At 37.8% G+C, this 18,531-nt stretch overlaps 1 protein-coding gene across 1 annotated transcript; it reads right to left on the bottom strand.

The window, feature by feature from the left end:
* Positions 1 to 5,151: 5,151 nt before the first annotated feature.
* On the bottom strand, positions 5,152 to 12,210 carry saal1 (serum amyloid A-like 1). The gene is made up of 13 exons (XM_049573224.1): positions 12,071 to 12,210; positions 11,200 to 11,399; positions 10,899 to 11,000; positions 10,184 to 10,267; positions 9,976 to 10,055; positions 9,822 to 9,881; positions 9,626 to 9,741; positions 8,900 to 9,071; positions 8,438 to 8,520; positions 8,111 to 8,296; positions 7,579 to 7,736; positions 6,807 to 6,899; positions 5,152 to 5,524 (listed from the first exon to the last, which is right to left on the bottom strand). The coding sequence occupies exons 1-13, from the start codon at positions 12,072 to 12,074 to the stop codon at positions 5,447 to 5,449; spliced, it is 1,416 nt and encodes a 471-aa protein (XP_049429181.1). The 5' UTR covers positions 12,075 to 12,210; the 3' UTR covers positions 5,152 to 5,446.
* Between the last annotated feature and the right edge of the window lie 6,321 nt (positions 12,211 to 18,531).

Here is an 18,531-nt window from a genome sequence, read left to right as displayed (position 1 = left end):
CGTCCTGGCTGCATCTCCTCTGCCTTTGGCATGTAGCAGGTGCACTGCACACCCTTCTTAAAATATCTGTTTATAGGAAAGTGTGCCTCCTTTGACTTTTACACTGTGTTGTAACAGCAAGCAAGCATCTCTCTTTGTCCACACTGAATCTGTGAAATATGCACTTCTGTTACATCATGTAAACAAATCACATCCTTCCTCCAGCCAGCTGCCACCTTATTTAGGTTTTAGGTGCTGTGTAGATAACTCCTCCTTCCAGCTTTACAAATCAGTTGTTCTTTGTCTAATGCAGAGCTTTCCAAGTGAGAGACAGGAATAATAATAGTAAACACAAGGAGAATAACGCAAATAACGTCATAAAATGTCACCTAAGTAAAGATAAAATAAAGAAAGCCAAAACTAAAATCAATAAGATAGCAATAAAATAGACAAACAGCTCAGATTAAATTAGGATATGCTTTCCAATAGAAGTACGTTTTTAGGAGAGACTTAAACTAAGCCAGTGACTCAGACAGCCTAATATCCTTAGACAGGTCGTTCCAGAGCCTCGGGGCCATGATTGCAAAAGCTCTGTCCCCTATGGTCCTCAGCCTGGACTCTGGAACAAGCAGAAGACCTCTGCCCGAGGATCTCAAACTACGCAGAGGTTCATAAGGGACTAACTGGTCTGAAATGTAATCTGGAGCCAGTCCATGAAGAGCCTTAAAAGTAATCCATAAGATTTTAAAGTCAATCCTGAATCAAACAGGGAGCCAATGTAAAGAGGCTGAAACTGGTGTGATGTGGTTGTGCTTCTTGGTTTTCGTTAAAAGCCTCGTGGGTGAGTTCTGAACAATCTGAAGTTGTTGCAAGGTTTTTTGATTAAGAAAGGAATAAAGGCTGTTGCAGTAATCAAGATGTGGAAAGGTAAAAGCATGTGCAACAGTTTCTGTATCTCTAAAAGTTAAAAAAGATCTTAAATGAATAGAATGAATGGAAAGAAGGCATCAATGCTGCATTGCCCATCGCCAACTCTGACATTCCTATAGAAGACAATCAAACTAACTTTGTCACTGATGCTCACTTGTGTCACATTCAGTTCGGACACAGTGTTAGAGCAAATAAATCACAAACAAATAAAGTAATCTCTTCAAGTAATCTATTTTTAAAGATAGTGACAGCATTCAGAATACCACCACTTTAAACTGTAACTAGCGAAATACGGTGACACGTACTTTGTGTTTTAAATACAATTCTATAAGATACTAGGAGCCAGTGTAGGTTATGTAAAACAGGAGTTACGTGGTCTCTCTTTTGAGTTTTTGTTAAAACCCTGGCAGCAGCATTGTGAATGGTCTGCAGTTTTGCAATGGCGGTTTTAGGTAGGCCAGTGTATAGAGCATTACACTAGTCAAGACGACTGGAAAGCATGGATAAACTTCTCAGCATATTGCCAACTCAGTGGAGGTCGTACCTTAGCTATATTGCGTAAATGATGAAATGCAGTTTTTGTTAACGAATTAAAATGAACTTTAAAATTGAGATCACAATAAAAAATGACTCTGAGGTTGTGTCTGTGTGACCAGATGGACATAGACCTACCTCTAGAGCCAGGATTCTTTGTACTGAGAGACACTCCAGAGGATAGAGACACTAAAAACCAGAAGTATCTGCTTGGGGTGCTGCTGTTGATTACAAAAAAAAAAAAAAAAAAAGATATGCATATAGAGAATAGGTTATTTGGGTGCCTGTGTCTGTGTTGCCTCTGTATATTATATGATCAAGATAGGTTTTAATGCAAAGCTTACATTTGTTATGTGATACACCATATTTGTTTGTTCTCTGACATATGCATGACTACATTTGATTGAACATGTATAATGAATATAGCTAGTTATTTTTTATTATTAATTAACTATAGCTAGTTATTTTTATTGCTTTTTTATTTTTTAATTGATTTTAGGATCAATCTGCCAAATGTGCCCCACAGAGGCTGACATTTGGTGATGTCTGACCTTTCCACCGCTGCATAAACAAGGTTGTGTTGGTGACAATGTGCTATGATAATAGCACCCTTACTGTCTAGTTTATCGTTACAACGTCCTCACAGATAAGCTGGTTGAAGAAGCAACTGCAAACACCAACGTCACCGCATCACTTTTTGCGAGCAAGAAACGTCAGTGTCTTTGATATCCAGGGATCGTGAAGGGGAAAGTTTCATTGTGATTCTGTTGACAAGAGATAGAAAGCCAGGGGAACTCAGGAAATGAGCTGAAGGGGGCTTTGATTGCAACCAATAGCATCCTGTGTCCTTATTAGCACGCCTCGGTTACGTGGTTGCAAACAGGTCGGGCCTTGGAATCAAAGGAGAGGGGACGTGACGCTGTGCACGCATTCTCCATCCCGTCATTATCCCCCCTGCTCACCAAGCAACACAACAGGTACTACACCAGTGTCAGGGCTGTTTTACACACTCAAGAGGGCTTAAGTTAGATGATCCAGCCTTGACAAAATCCTGGATAGATCAGTCCATGCCTTGGGGCATGACGCATGAATACTTCTTAGTGAAACATGTATCCTTGAGATAACATTCTGCTCCTGTAAAATGACAGACTGTTTTCCATTATTAAAGGGCAGCTCAGTCCTTTTTACTGCCTTTTGATCCCACTTGATCACAGGTTAAAGCCTTTTTGTATTTGTTTATTTCCTCCAAAATCCCCTGATGAATCTCATTTTCAACATCAAAACATCAACTTCCTATGTATGTCATGTGAAAATGAGTGTTACGTTATCCCCAGGTTACATAAGGACTTGTACCAGATGTGAATTTTCACACAAATGTGAGAAAAAATAGAGCACATTTTACTGTAAGGCAAAATGTCAGGTCATTTAAAAGAACAGTGAGTTGTGTGGGCAGAGGTAAACGGGGAAAAGAAGTACCTGACATCCAGCATCAGCGTCAGACAGACCTGACATGCCTCAGCGCCACTGATGTGTATAAAACACCAGCCACACGTGGAGTGGCATACTGTGGTATGCGCATGAAGTCAGATCATATCAAGCTGCTGTGAAGACTGGCAGACTGACAATGAAGTTTGGCAGGGCAGCAGGAAACATCTGGGCTTCAGCCTTATCTCTATGACGTGACACGCCCCGGAGCGAGGCCTGAAGACAGAGCACCCAGTAAAGTGCAAGTCACTGGCCACGAGCAATCTTCAAAGGCCAAGCATGATTACATCTGCATCACTCCAGCCATTTACAGCACAAACAGCACATGACTCGCACATTAAGGCACCGGCCACCTATGTGCATCACAAGTCTAGTCAAGGTTCAGATCGTGTCCGCAGATCACAGGATTAAAGACAGGCTTTTTTTTCCCCATAGGGTGATCTCTGTCCCTCAGGCGCTCTGACCATCTCGGGATTTCCATTAGAAAGAGTGTTCTACATATCAATCCAAGCTTTAATTAAAAAGCTGCTATATTCACAGAGCCTCCGTAAGCTTGCTGGAAATGCGCAGGTTGTCCTGCTCTTCTCCATGAGTGGGCGAAATGCTGCATTTGGAAACCAAATGAGATCATTGTTGCCAGGCTCGAGCCTTTCATCTAATTTTATTGTCGTTACCGAGTGACTGTCACCCTCTGGTAAACACTTGATGTTGTCATCAGCATTAGTATCATTACTCATATGCTTGGAAGGGTGACTCAATGTCCAGTCAATATTGTTTCCTCTTATACTGAAATGTACATTTTCTTTGTATAAAAAACAGGAACAAATAATAGTAAATACTGTGATGGATGCATTTAATGCTTAAATCATTAACACGCAAACAGCTTTGCTAACTTTTTGGTGGTAAATGGCTTTAATGCTAAGACTGATACATTTAGAAAGAGGTTTTATACAGCTAAAAACAATGTACTCATCAAAAATGTGTAATTACATACTATATATTTACATTTAAAATGCACAATATTGCAGTAAAATCTGCATTGTTTCAGTGTTTGTCACATTTTTAAATGAAGGAAAAACTGGTTACATGTGCTCTTTTTTATGTGTTATAACTACACTAAATGTGCAATATTCACAAACATCCTATGTGTAGTTTTTACCTTGTACACTAATTTATTGTTTATTATTATTTATTATTGTGTGGATTGGACGCTTGAATGTATGGAGAATGTGGCTTATAGTTGTCTGCACCTTACAGGACTCCTTATTTCATTGTGTTTCTTAATAATCCAAAAAAACATCCTGATTCTGATGTTATCTTTGGATGCCAGTTTGTAACCTTCATACAAATTGCTCTGAAAATCAAAGCTGACTTGGATGAGTAAAGTGACATAACAGGCTGATTAGTGATGTGTTTTGTGCCTAGATTTTTAAAATGTTTTTGTCTAAGGCAAAATGTACTTATAATATAATATGCAACACAGATAATACAATCCAGTAGGACTCCACAGAATGAAACTGATGAACGATTTATATTCAAAGTGCAGGACTGAAGTGAAACCTTTTCTACATTGTACATGGGAATGTGTATAAGTGACCATTTTGGCTCAAAGTTATGGAAGTCTTGGGTTGTTCATCCCTCTAACTCAGGGGTGTCAAACATACAACCCAGGGGTCAGAACCGGCCCGCCAAAGGGTCCAATCCAGCCAACTGGATGTTTTTTTTTTTAACTAATAGTGATGCACTTGTTAAGGTTAAGAGGTGCCAGGTTTCATGAGCAAGTTTAACAGTGAGTAGCTTTCTTCATGTAAAATGCTGCTTCAGAGGCTTTTTCACTCCGACAAGAATACAGTTCTTTCCTTTCTTCAGTTTGGTTTGGTGACGTCAGGATTACTACACAGCAGTGGAAATGTATGGAAAAATGTCCACAATATTATCATATGTAACATGATATCAGTATCTAATTTTTCTATAAAATTAATCAGTTATCATCAATACAGGTATGCTGTGACACCAGCTACTTATTTTTATTTATCTCCTATTTTCCCCAAATTATGTAAAACATGTCTGGCTGCTTTGTACTAACCCTTTCTAAAATTATAACAAAAACTTAAATGCCAAAAATGCTTTCTGTCAATGAGGGGATTTCCTGCTGATTGCCTAGATGATGACGATGGTGATGATGATGATGATGATACAGTAAAAGCTTCGAAGCACAAACTCTTAAAGAAATCTTTTTATTAAAAGACTGTAAATTATTTAATACAAAAATATAATTCACAGAACAATAAAAAACATGTTCAAGTGTGGCCCAAAATATGAGAAAAAGGGAAGGAGAAAAAAAAGATACCGTTTTTGTTACACAGTTCGCCACTCGTGATGGTGTGACATCCTTGTCTTTCCGATGGAAACCAAATAGCAGGACTTGAAGCAGGATCTTTGGAGGGGAAATGGAGGCTACTATAAAAAGCAGCGGTGACAGCGTGGATGAGTGCTGAACACTGATCTGCTGGACGCCTCAAACAGGAAACAGTTTTCCCACCACGTCTGCCAGTTGGGGATCAGACTCTGACAGCATGGACTGCAGGTGCTGAAACTACACAAGGGGAAGAAGGGCGGGGTGGAAACATAATGTTTATTTTCCACTGGAGCTGCTGGCAGTCCATCACACGTCTAACGCTGACACTAACTCTAAAATAAATCCTAAACCCTTTCATTAAACAATGGAACGACGGGCAGTGGTTTGCACAGGATTAGGCTATTAAAGAAAAGGCTGGAGAAAATTCAGGGTGTGATTATCTCAATAAATCTATTGTCACTGAGTCTACAATGTTTTTATAAACTTCTGTGATGTTTTAAAGTAGCTTATTTTGTCTAAAAAAAAAAAAAAAAAAAAAAATGCTTAAAACTAACAAAACCTGCAACATTTAGGAAGCTGTAACCAACCATCTCATATTATATCTCATATTAACCCTATTAACTCTTTGAAAGCTGAGGAAATTGGCTTGATTTGTTTTAAAAACATGGGAAGAGGGCAACGAGCAACGGAAGAAGAAATGACCCAAAAAAATTGCAAGAAATTAGTAAAAGAGAACAATGAAAGCAAGAAAATTAGTAGAAAGAAAATCAAACAAACAAGGAAATTACTTGGAAAGAGTACTTAAAAATTATGATAATTCTGTAACACAATTTTAAAATTTAATAATTATAAATACGTTTTTCCCTATTTTTTTTTTTTTTTTTTTTTTTAAATTTGTGGGACGTTGCTTACCAGGTTGCTCATTGCCTTTTTTCCCATGTTTTTTGAAAGAAATTGCACCAATTTGCTCAGGGTTCAAAGGTTTAAATACTTGAGAAAGGCGTCAGAAAGCAGCACAAGAAAAGTGATGTTGCTCCAGGTTTCAAAGGGATTTAATTATTTGTAGACACACTATTTCTTGTCAACTGACCGGTTTTTAACAGTAATAACAATTAAATGTATAATTTGGTATTAGGTTCAAAGGTTAAGCTTTTATGTGGGGACTGTAAGGATTTTACAATGAACTTTAATTTTAAAGCAGCTACAAACTGGTAATGAAATAGTTTCAATTTGATACTAAAGCCCTGATATGACCTACAAAAACAAACCAGACCATCAGTTAAAATATTAGCTATTTCTATGTAGGACTTCTAATGTCTGTCCCTGCGTCTGATTTCTACTGAACAATTCACAGCACTACTGCATTCGTCCACAGAAGCTGCCATCATCAACACAAAATTCAAGTTCCTTCTAGCTGTTTTAAAGTTTAAAAACAGCAGACTGGATGATTCTAGTTGCTCTATCTTTAAACGTAATACATCTCTGAGAATATTTAAACCATTTTGGATAAAACACTTACTGAAGTCTTAAAGTTGGGAACCAAACATCTAGCAGCAGTGAGACACGTCTTCTCTGTAAGGTAACCTTTCTTCACTAGATCGGTCACAGCGTCCTACAGAGAGCAAAAACCAGAACAATCACTTCAAAGTGAAAAGAAAGCTCTGTAAGGCCCTGATAGCACAGAAAACATTTAGCAGCCGGAGACCACTTTTTGTAATTGTTTTTAATGAGAATAAAGCTTTTCACTCGCTGTTTTTGCGCTCCAGGTGCCTGGCGTTTTTGCCAGTGCTCCAAACTTCTTGACTCAAAAAAACTTCAACTCAGAGTCCCAGAGTCATCCTAAAATATGCCTGAAAACATCCAATATCAAGGCGAAGCTCCTGGATCAACTGGTGGTACTCTCAGCGATCCACCTTCTTTGTTAGGGTCTCATGTACCCACACAGATCAACGTTTCTTTGTGCCCTACAAACTATTTGCTGATAGCCTCTCGCCCTCAACCTGAGCTAGAGCAGGTACCCTCTGCCTGAAAATTTTAGTAACACGCTACTAATTACTGTGGAAAAAAATGGTAAATGGATTACACAGGAAGGTTAGTGTAAGGACATGATGGGGTGGTTGCCTGGCAACTATAAAAAGGCACAACAAGTGTTTTCTTTACAAGTGGCATTCACTTACAAAAAAAAGGGCAGTGCGGTGCACCTCGTGTTTTGCAACCTGCAAAATGCTTTCTGTGTGACCGGGGCCTAAACAATCTGATCCTACAGGAAAGCGTTCTTTTGGTTGCATTACTTTGGGAATATGAATGCAGATGTCAGCTAGAAACTCAGTTGTGATCTCTGCTAGCATCTGGAGCTGTTCATCTTTTGTGTCTTCTTTGCTGGTGCTGTCGTCTTTGCCCTCGCTGTGGTACTGAAGCACCCGCAGAATGGTTCCAATCAGGGGAACACCTGGAAGCAGACAACAAACGTATTTGCACAAAACACATCAAATTATTAATGAGAAATGGGCATATTTACACTAAAATGGGAGACATCCTCATCACCAACTCTGAGCTTATAGTGTCATTATATTTAATTTTTTTTAATTTATTTTTTTAATTTTATTTTATTTAATTTTTTGCATAATGCAACTATATAAAAAAAGCCTCAACTGTCCCCAGTCCTAATCCTTTGGGTCAGCATATAAAAATACTTATATACAATAAAATTGCATCATTTTGAAATACCAGAAATCATACGGCTAACACTACATTAACATTCAGTGTACATGCATTATAAAAAGGCAGATCTTAAATCAGATGTCATTCTGTTGCAAAACTAACTTGTGTCACTTTTGCTGCTCCACTGATCCTGGCATCTATAAAGAGCCTGCAGCACAGCAAAGGCCTGAACCAAAATGCTCTTCTGCTCCTGCAGGACAACTGGAAGATCTGTTGGCTGGTAGAGGTCCTCGCACAAAACGTCACAGACAAAGTCCCACACTGCTTTCCCGGGTCCATCAGGGGCAGCTGGAAGATAGTCAAACAACATCTGGCTGCTTCAGTCTTCTATTAGATTTCACTGCATTAACAACTATGATTAACATCTTTAACTTCTGTAATGATGTGCCAGCAGCTGAACTGAATATAAACTGTGTGGACTGCTCTTACCAAAAGTCTGAATGCCCTCATCTACAGTGGTGAGGAGCTGGAGGGCATGAAGGTAAACCTCTAAGCCATTTGGACTCTCTGATCTGTGAAAGCGATGCAATACTGGTGAATACTGAGGGTCGAATAAATCTTCAACATGAGTACCATGTATTTAGTTTGAATTCCACTATATCAGAATAACAATAAATACCAGATTGTTTTACAGATGTCAATAATATCAACAAATATACCAGTGCATTGCATCAACTTAAGATTATAGATATACAAATATGAAAAAGAGTGACTGGAGGATTTTTATTAAGACTAGAGAAAATGTTAATTTAGGTTTTGGCCATAATACACCTGCAGTTTGTAATCACTAATCTGTGGATCTGTTGCTTTGTATGGAAAACATTTTAATTCCCATTCAAAGTAAATCTTATCACGCAAACATTCTCCTGAATGTCAATTTCAGATTCCCACCTGAGCTGCTTGGCTGCCTCAAGAAGACATGAGGCCACATCCAGACGGCTTTCACCATCCTCCGCTTCCTCTTCCTCCTCACTTGGTTGAGCTGTGATCCAACTCTTCATCAGCTCTTCGTCAAGGTCAAACAGTTTGTCCACCAGCTCTCCAGTCTTCTCAAGCAGGTCAGCTGCAACACACACAGGGTATTACTTATAATAACTATTGTAAACAGCAGGTGCCCAGTGGAGTGTTCTTGTAAACAAACAGTTTATGTTTTCATTTAGTTTAACCCACCAAAAAGGCACTGTGTCTGTCCTTAAAGTCTACCAAATGTGTTGAATGCATTTCCCCAAAATCATTTTCAAAGCTTATTCAATAGTATTTACATTTTTTAATCCAGCATCGTTGACATCCAGTGCTACAGAGGTCAAAGCTCCATAGGGAACCTCTAAGATGACCAGCTTACAGGGACTTTGACTCAGGGTGCCTTTACACCGGTTTGGTACGGTTAAACCAATATCAGGAGTGTTTGCCTGTCAAATACAGTGTAATGGGCTGGTGTGAAGGCTGTCAAGTGAACCCTAAAGACCAAACAACTGAAAAGTGACCGTCTGAAAAGCTGGATCTCACCTGGTGCGCAGTGCAGTATTGTTAATGTAAGTCAATTTGGTTTGTCAAACAGATAAACACATAACACGTCACGAGCTAATTAAAAAGAGATAAAGAGTAAAAGCACAGTACTGTTGGTAGAACTGCACATGATGAACAAGAGATTGGTGCGCACAGACGTCTGCTGTCTCATTCGCTGAAGCCACAGGGAGCAGACATCTTTCTGAGAGACACAGGTCAGCAGCAATCTGCAAACATCATCAGAAAAGATAAATACTTCTCCCTCAGTCTCTCTGTCTTACACATCTGCAGAAAATGCAAACGTCACCTGCTTGTTTCCAGAAGGGTAGGAGGATCTGTATCTCCAAGAAGAAGCAACAGCACCTCACTGTGGGCACACAGGGAGTAGCATTCATTAGAATGAATCACAAGAGTGTAAAACTTTAATTAGAGAACAACAAAAGACGATGACGTTTACCCACCCTAAGTCTTCATTTTGGCTAAGAGTCACACAAGTGTCAGGAAAACAAGCAATGTTCCCGAGGATGCCCACACAAATTTCCTAGAGAAGCAAAAATAAAAAAAGACTTGTCATTGAAATTCTCAAAGCCAAGAAATATAGCATAAAAACTGAATAAATAGGATAATACTATGACACAGAATGTATGAACTGGAGGTGATTTCACTCACGGTGAGACGTGGACAACGAGATTTGGCTATCACACCAAGAAGGATATCTGTGGCTTTGAATTCCTGCAGAAAACCAGCCACATCCTGCACACAGTTGGTAGATAATCAGTAATTAGTAAATGTTTAATCATGAAAACATTCCGTCATTCACTTCTCACTGCAACATGCACTCAGCTGCAGGTTTATTACGCAAACCTAACAATAACTGCCCAGCAATCCAGCAATAAATCCTCCCATCATGAAGGCTATAATGTTTGTTTTCCCTGAAGTCATTGCAGAGAAGTGTTGATTCAACTCAATGGTTATTTTGGAGGGAGGAAGTATTTTGTGGTAATGTTGAGCTGTATTGATTTTACTGAGAGGTGCTGCAGTTATATTGTCCCCACATTTATAACAATGAGAACAGTAACACCTGTCAGTATAATGCAATAAAGTTTAACTACATCCTCTAATGATCATAAAATTCAGCAGAATGCACATTTTAATTTTAGTATTTAACAATCCTTTTTTTTTTTACTATGCAACTTAAATCCATGTAATACATTTTGATACATGTCTTTTTATATTAGGTTGTAGTTGCTCTTATAAATACAACATAACATAACAGAACACAAATTCTCCTTTACCAGGGAAAAGACAGTAGAACAAGGTGGCAAATAAAACCCTGACCAGTCCAAGAATGTAAAGCCTTTGGTGTACTGATAAAGAACTCTACCTTATCCATTGCCATATCCCAGACTCTACATAGATTTTCCTCATCGTCATCAGGGAGCTCCATCTGACCTTCAGAGTCCACCTCTGCATGCTCTTTGACCATCTGAGAGACACAACCAGTTTTACAGACATGAAGAAATGTTAGGCACATTAGAGATCATGCAGCAGAGAGCGACAGTTAAGATGATCCAATCAGTTGAATAGAAACTGGAAGATTTTTCATTCCAGCTATTGGCTGACTGGGAAAGCCTATTTTTGAAAAGGTCAAGAAAATAAATGCAACTTAATAACAGCCAACCTACATGGATGAGACGAGTCAGGGTACTGAAAAGCCAGTGCTTGCTGTAAACAGTGTCTCCAATGGCGTCCAAATCTCCGTCCTCCTCTCCATCGGCTGTATCTGGGGGTGGTGATGGGTTACGGTCCATTACAGGAGACTGTGTTCCAGTTGGAGATGAAGATCTCTCAGTCTCAACTTCCTCAGCACCATCAACATTACAGTCTGGGAAAAAACAGTGGCATGAACTACAGATACCATGAGTTTTGGTCACATTGTTTCTACAATAGTTCAGGTGGAATCAGACCATCAGTAAGATGGACTGCTTTATTGGATGTACAGGATTTGGGCATCAATATCATGTTCACTGGACAAGCAAAAACAAACCCAATCTGGTCTGTGTCACGGTTACACTCAGTTGCCAGTTTATAATGCACACATACTTAAAACTAGTGCAGCTCTCAAGAAGCAACTGTTTTAGAGCTGTGAGCTGTAGCCTTATTTTGAGGAATATTAATATATTGTCCACCGCATTTCCTTTATATCAATATATGTCAACGAAATAAGGCAAGATGTGTCCGGTGTGTCTGGTAACGACAAGCTGTATCATGACATCAAATATGTTACTCTGAATAGGAAGCTTGGCTCTGTTACATACGAGCTAACTTGAAATAAAGACGTCTGTCATTTTAGCATTCGTTAGGCTCCTAATATCTTTAAACATACTCAACTTCAGCTGAATATTAAACACCCTCCGTTAGCTTACAGCAGCGATGTTGTGACCAACGTTTAACTAATTAATGTTAGCTAAGTTAGCAGAAGCAAATCCAGTTACTAACGGTGGGTTTTTATCTAGCTGACATACTCTTAAACAGCATTGTTACATGTTGACTCACCCATAGTGACCGCTTTTTACACAGAAAACTACCTGGTAAATGGTAAATGTAATATTATCGCATTGTAACGTTACACTCTCCAGTCGACATTTCAAACAGCCTCCATTTACTATTAGTACCTGGATGCGCATGCGTGAATGTTGTACACACGACGCATTCTTCTTCTTGTTGTGGAACAACCTTAAGTCAAAGTGTATGTCGCCACCTGCAGGGCGCAGAGGGAACCACAGGCAAAAAGATGTTACAGCAGTATCATGTAAAAGTTTGGGCACCCATGGACAAAATTTCGTTTACTGTGAATAGTTAATAAGTAGAAGACGATCTGATCTCCAAAATTTAAGAAAGATGAATGATGATTTTTTGCATTTTAAGCAAGATAGATTTTTTAAAACAATTTTAGAGTGATAAAAGGAAAGGAGCACCATGCAAAAGTTTGAGCTCTCAGACAACTTTTTACCAGGGTCTCAGACCTTAATTAGCCTGTTAGAGCTATGGCTAATTCACGATCATCAACAAGAAAGGCCATGTAATGCAAATTTCAAAGCATTATAATTATGCTGACTCCTGACAGCTGTACAAATATGACCTTCATGGGAGAATGATCAGAAAAAAAACCCTTTCCTGCATCCTCGCCAGCCCTTTAAAGTCAAATCTAAATATGAATTAGGGTTTAAAAATAAGTATTTTGATAAGCAGTAAGAGAACTCTTAGCAGCTTTGAAAAATAAAATGGCAACTCGCTACGACTGCAGTGAAATGAATAAATATATAATTTTTTGTCAACTCTGTGGGACATCAACTCGGTCAGATCTTACCTGTGACATCCATTATGTATGCTGCTGGAGAAAAAATTAAATTACCAGGAGGATGGCCCAGGTTTAATAGTGAAGACCTTGATCTTTTAAATATAGCCTGTTTTCCCAGCTTAACTGAAGGGTAAAAATTAAAATCCCCAAAAATGAGGTTTTGTCCCAGTTCGCAAGAATGAGTGACAGGTAAATTAAAAACAATATTAATGAACATTTCTTGCAAACAGAAAACAAACTTTTTGTATGATCATGTGTAATTTATTGAAATGATTAGTTAGTTAATCAATCAACTTTGTCAGTCAACAGAAAATTAATCAGCCACATTTGTTTTAAAGCAAAACTGTCAGAAATGTATTTGCAGTTTTTCTTAGTGTTCTGTGATGGTAACCTGAATCTCTGTGGGTTTGCGATCTGTAAATGGAAAAACAAGACATTTAAAGATGTCACCATGAGCTCTGCTAATTTACAGGTGTTTTCCACAATTACATGACACTGTCTATGGAAATAATATTAAATAATATTGTACAAAAATGTGAAATAATAAGTAAAAAAAAAAAAAAAAAAGTACTTCAGCATTAGCATCAGCTGCCCATGGCTCTCATACTAATAATGCAGTGTTTGTTTCTTCAACCAAACCTCACAGTGTGTGGTTTCTGTGTGTTGTTACAGCACATACAGTGTTGGAAAGTCTAAGGTGTTATCAGAAGAGCAAGCTTTCTGTTTGCAGGAAAGCTTGCTCTTCTGATAACACCTTAGACTTTCCTAACAATTGATGACAGGATATTAATCTTGTCCTGTAGTCAAATAATCCCAACAGATCTAAACCGAATCCTGAGCAACAACTATATTGTGTTTTCTGTAACAGTACCTACATAAAAAGTCATTATGTATATATATACATATGTATGTATATATATGTATATATATATATATATATATATATATATATATATATATATATATATATATAATTATGATAAAATATAATGAAGAAGCATCAGAAAGAAGCAGAATACGATAAAGAGACAGACTGAATGGCTGATTTTATATTATTGACTGATGGAAGTATAGATAATGCACAATTTAACAATACTGATATTACACCGGAGTGATTAATTGTAAGCAGTAACAAGTAAAAGCAAGATATAATAATAAATAGGCTGAGTGCCAGAATTAACATTATTGCACCTATCAGTGTAGATATATCAATATAAACGGCTCATTCTAAGGTAACAAAAACACAACCATTCTCATTTTCAGGTTATTATACACAAAAGAAAACAAACTAATTATATTATTTATCATTTCTGCCAATATAACCCCCTGAATATGACACACTGGACTATTCAAACTTGTGCTGCTCTCTGACACACTGCCTTGTTTTTAACATCATTTCAGTCTATGGAGAATAAGGGCAAGGGTGGGATGTAAAATAATATTATGTCAACACAGATTATAAAATCTTGAATAGTCCCACCTCTAATCAAAACTCTCTGAGGCAATTTGGCGGGTGTCCTGGCCTCCCTGAATCAACACTGTATGTGCTGTCAGACAGCAATAATTATACGCCTTCCTCACCATGCAGCTGTCCCCCTGTGGGAGTGGTCCAAAGCCCTGTTTGCACTTGGAGGAGCTTCCACTGAAAAGTTATTTGAGAAAATACAAATAAAACTTTATCATTTTTTCCAAGTTGAAACCACAGATGTGTAAACAGTTTGAATAAGGCTAATCGTGTACAATGGGAGGGAAAGATCAGCCCACCAGATGGAATAATTAATATTGTTTATTTTTGTTGTGAGTAATCCATTTAAACATCTGTTGACCAATGGCAGTTGGGTATGACTTTGGTGTTTAATTTATTGTTACTTAACTTGAGGTATTATCGTCGCTCAGTCTCTTAAATAGTTTTCACCCATTAAATGGTGCTTGAACAAATAATTAGTAGGGTTGCAGCAGTGTTCTGTGAAACCATGGGAAGGAAATTGGCACTTATTAGACCATGTACATTTGCTCATCTATAGTATTGAAAAAAAAAATGCAGGCAGACAGAGAATCTCATCTGCAGGTGTGCATCTCCTTTGCGCCACCACTGGCTGTCAGACTCTTCACACATACTTCCTTTAAAAGAAATGGTTACAAGTTTCAATTTTAATAAAGTGTTTCTTCAAAAAAAAAACCTTCAGGTTTCATTCATTTAAGGGTCTTAGAAACTGATAATGATAATGTAATGATAATAATAATAATCTTTATTTATAAAGCGCTTTTCAAAACAAAGTTACAAAGTGCTTTACATGTCAATAATTACAACAGATGACATGAAAACAACATCTTTTAAAAGAACTGATAAAAACACTTCCAATATATATATAAAAACTGAAGAAATAAAATATAGTCTAAATGAACTTATAACTTAAGTAAAATCAGGAAAGGCTCTCAGATAAAAGTATGTTTTAAGAAGGGAATTAAAAGAGATCACTGACTCGGCCAACCTGATTTCCTCAGGCAGATTATTCCAGAGTCTCGGGGCCCTGACAGCAAACACTCTGTCCCCTTTAGTTTCCAGCTGGGCCTCTGGAACAGACAAAAGGCCTCTGCCTGAGGACCTCAAAGTACGTTCTGGTGTGTACGGCACTAAGAGTTTGGAGATATAGCTGGAAGAGAGATCATGAAGAGCCTTAAAAGTAATCAGTAAAATCTTAAATTTACTCTAAAACATACTGGGAGCCAGTGTAAAGAGGCTAAAACTGGAGTGATGTGATCATGTTTCTTGGTTCTGGTTATCGTACTGTGAAAATCTCATACTGTCGCAACCCTTGTAGCCACAGCACAAACTTATTGTCACAACTTTGCCTGAGACTAGAGTTGTTCTGATACTAATACCAGTATCAGAAATGCCTCTGATACTGCCTAAAATGCTGGTTCAGGTATGGGTGAGTGCACCAATCCAATACCATGTAAGTTATAATTAAACTTTAAAGTAGTTTCACACTTGGATAAAACAGCAGTTTCCCCGAAATCAGTTATTTTCGCCACTCTGAAACAGCAGCCTACACAACAAGTTGCATTGTGCAGCCACTGGCAACCACTGTTTTAGAGTCAAGTCAGGCAAACTTTATTCATATAGCACATTTCATACAACAAGCATAAACTCAATGTGCTGAAGATACATCATACATGACAAACATGAAATATCATATAAGATAATAAAGTTTTACATATTTAAAAACAAACAGGACATGATAAAAACACACAAAATAAGAAGTCAATATGTGACGAGTGAGAATGTGTTGGATCTAAGGGATCTCACTGGTGTGTACTCTGTGAGCATGTCAGCAACATAGGCAGGAGCTAAAGCATTAAATCATTTAAAAACAATAATTAGTATTTTAAAATGAGCTCTTTGTTTAATTGGGAGCCAGTGAAGAGAAGAAAAAATAGGTGCTATGTGATCAGGCCTTTTAGTTTTTGTTAAAACTCTGGCTGCTGCATTCTGAATAAGCTGGAGTTTATTTAATGTATGCTTTGTCAGCCCAGCAAAAAGTGCATTACAGTATCCAGCATACTGGAAATGAAAGCGTGGCAAAGAAGAATGCATTTTCAGTAAATAGTATAACATTAGCCGTTAGCAATATGTCAGCAATTTGGTAATTTCTATGGATTCATAGTCTGCATGTATTTGTACATGTTTTGCGATGGGTTGAACCTGAGCCATGGCATACAAGAAAGACATTTTGTTTTTGCAGTGGCACCGGATCAGCACTTGGTATTTGCCAAAGAGGAAGTTTGTTCATCGGAATTATTATCAGGAAGGAACAGATGTTATCAGAGCATCTCTTCCAGAGACTTGGAATGTTTGCCCTTGGATATGATGCCAAGTGTAGCATTTAACATGACTCAGGTAGAGGATGACTGTCATCAAGGATGTAGCACAGTCAGCTGCACATCCTGTGCTCTTCATGACCCAGATGTCATTTAGATAATACAGTATATTCATGTCACCATCTTAAAACAAACATTTAGCTACAATTAGCTATAATTTCCGATGTCGTGATACGTCGGAGTAATTTCCACTGTATAAGTTTGTGTTTCTAAAATACAAATGGTGAAAAAAAGAAAAATTTAACTCCTTAGACATCTCATTGTTTCCTTTTCTGACATTTACAAATGGAACACAATTAAGTTTCAGCCCTAATATCTTTCATAATCAATGTTCAATGAATTTTACAGTTCTGGAAAACATTTATTGTTTGATCAATGATCCCACATTTTAGTTCCCTAATGTATACTATCATGTTAAAGAGATTATCTCAACATCATAACATCTACATAACACTTAAGCAGAAAATTTGAACACTTAATGAATGACTGCTTTATGACGATTTAACGTAATTTCTGGTTTTACGAAGCAAAAATTAATATTATGAGAAGAAAACCTTGTGTATACATTCAGTTTTCACAGATTGCATTGTGTGCATTCCTAAAAAAGTTTTATAAAGTATATAAAATTAAATTAAAGCCTAACAAAATAAATAAAAGCATTCCTTTCTTTTGATATTTTGGATAAATGCAGCTACATTAACTATGCCTACCCTATTTAAAGTGTGTTCAAATTTTGTTGCAGTAGCAGAGGTCATTGCCCTGTATTGCGTAAGTCCTGCCAGTGAAGCCTTTATACCAGGTAATATTTGTTTAACACATCAGTTGTTTTATGTACTCTGCAGCATGTGACAGGTCTGACAGCTCACAAATTTCATTGTAACACCTGCTTCAATGTTTTCTGAGGATCAAGTAGTCTGACTGACGAAGACTGTTGCTCCAAAACCAGTGTAGTAACATGAGATCTGCAAACATGTTAACACTGATAGTGTCTTTAAACTGAACTCACAGGGTCGTGTTTTTTTACTAAACCAATACTATAAAGAGCAGTCCTGCTTATTGATTTCAACCACTGCCTACAATGACAGACAGAAAGAGGGATATCTTTAGCTGTCTTAAGGTAAACTTCGTAGCTAAATCTGTGCAGATAAACACATTTTTATGAGCTCACAATATACAGCATGGCAATATTGTCAAACCGTACTATGAATGTGATTTAAAGGAAAGTGATTTCCCTGAAAATAACAAAATCCTTACTGGAAACACTGATTCCTTGTAATTTTGTGGCATTCATTTAACAATGAGGGACATTTAGATTTGGTTATGACACACCTGCCTATCAAGTGTAAAGCAGATGGCAGATAGGGTGACGCACACTCTGTTCAAAACAAGGAATACTTGCCTCACCCATGGGCCACTGTTATAGGATGACAGGAGGCCAGGGGCCAGTTGCAGCAGCACTACAGAGTTCAGGTGTATGCAGGGGCGTTTCTAGGATTTGACAACACCTGGGACTTAACCCTCTGGCATCTTATTTACATTCAAAGTACAAAAAAATTGATAAAGCCATAAGGAGGATGCAGGAATTATTATATTGGACTTGTCAAAGACGTCAGACATCCATTCAGCATATGTTTGCCACGTCACAGCATTAAATCTTTAGTTGCCACTCAAACAGGAGGCATGAGCAAAACACATTGTAATCTCAATATAAAGAGCTGTCAAGTGCAGTGTGGCCATTACCTGCTTTGGTAACAGCAAGCCCACAGCAGCAACC

This window comes from Epinephelus fuscoguttatus, linkage group LG4 (assembly GCF_011397635.1).
Source record: "Epinephelus fuscoguttatus linkage group LG4, E.fuscoguttatus.final_Chr_v1".
Classification (NCBI taxonomy): Eukaryota; Metazoa; Chordata; class Actinopteri; order Perciformes; family Serranidae; genus Epinephelus; species Epinephelus fuscoguttatus.
The sequence above is the reverse complement of the archived record's forward strand: the minus strand, read 5'-3'. Positions and strand labels throughout refer to the sequence as shown.

What these genes read in the sequence shown, in the direction of transcription:
- saal1 (XM_049573224.1), bottom strand. An exon ending in CATGTGCAGTTCTACCAACA is followed by an intron (nt 9,072 to 9,625) that starts GTACTGTGCTTT and finishes TGTGTGTTGCAG; the next exon opens with CTGACCTGCTTGAGAAGACT. An exon ending in GAGCAGCAAAAGTGACACAA is followed by an intron (nt 7,737 to 8,110) that starts GTTAGTTTTGCA and finishes GTCTGCTTCCAG; the next exon opens with GTGTTCCCCTGATTGGAACC.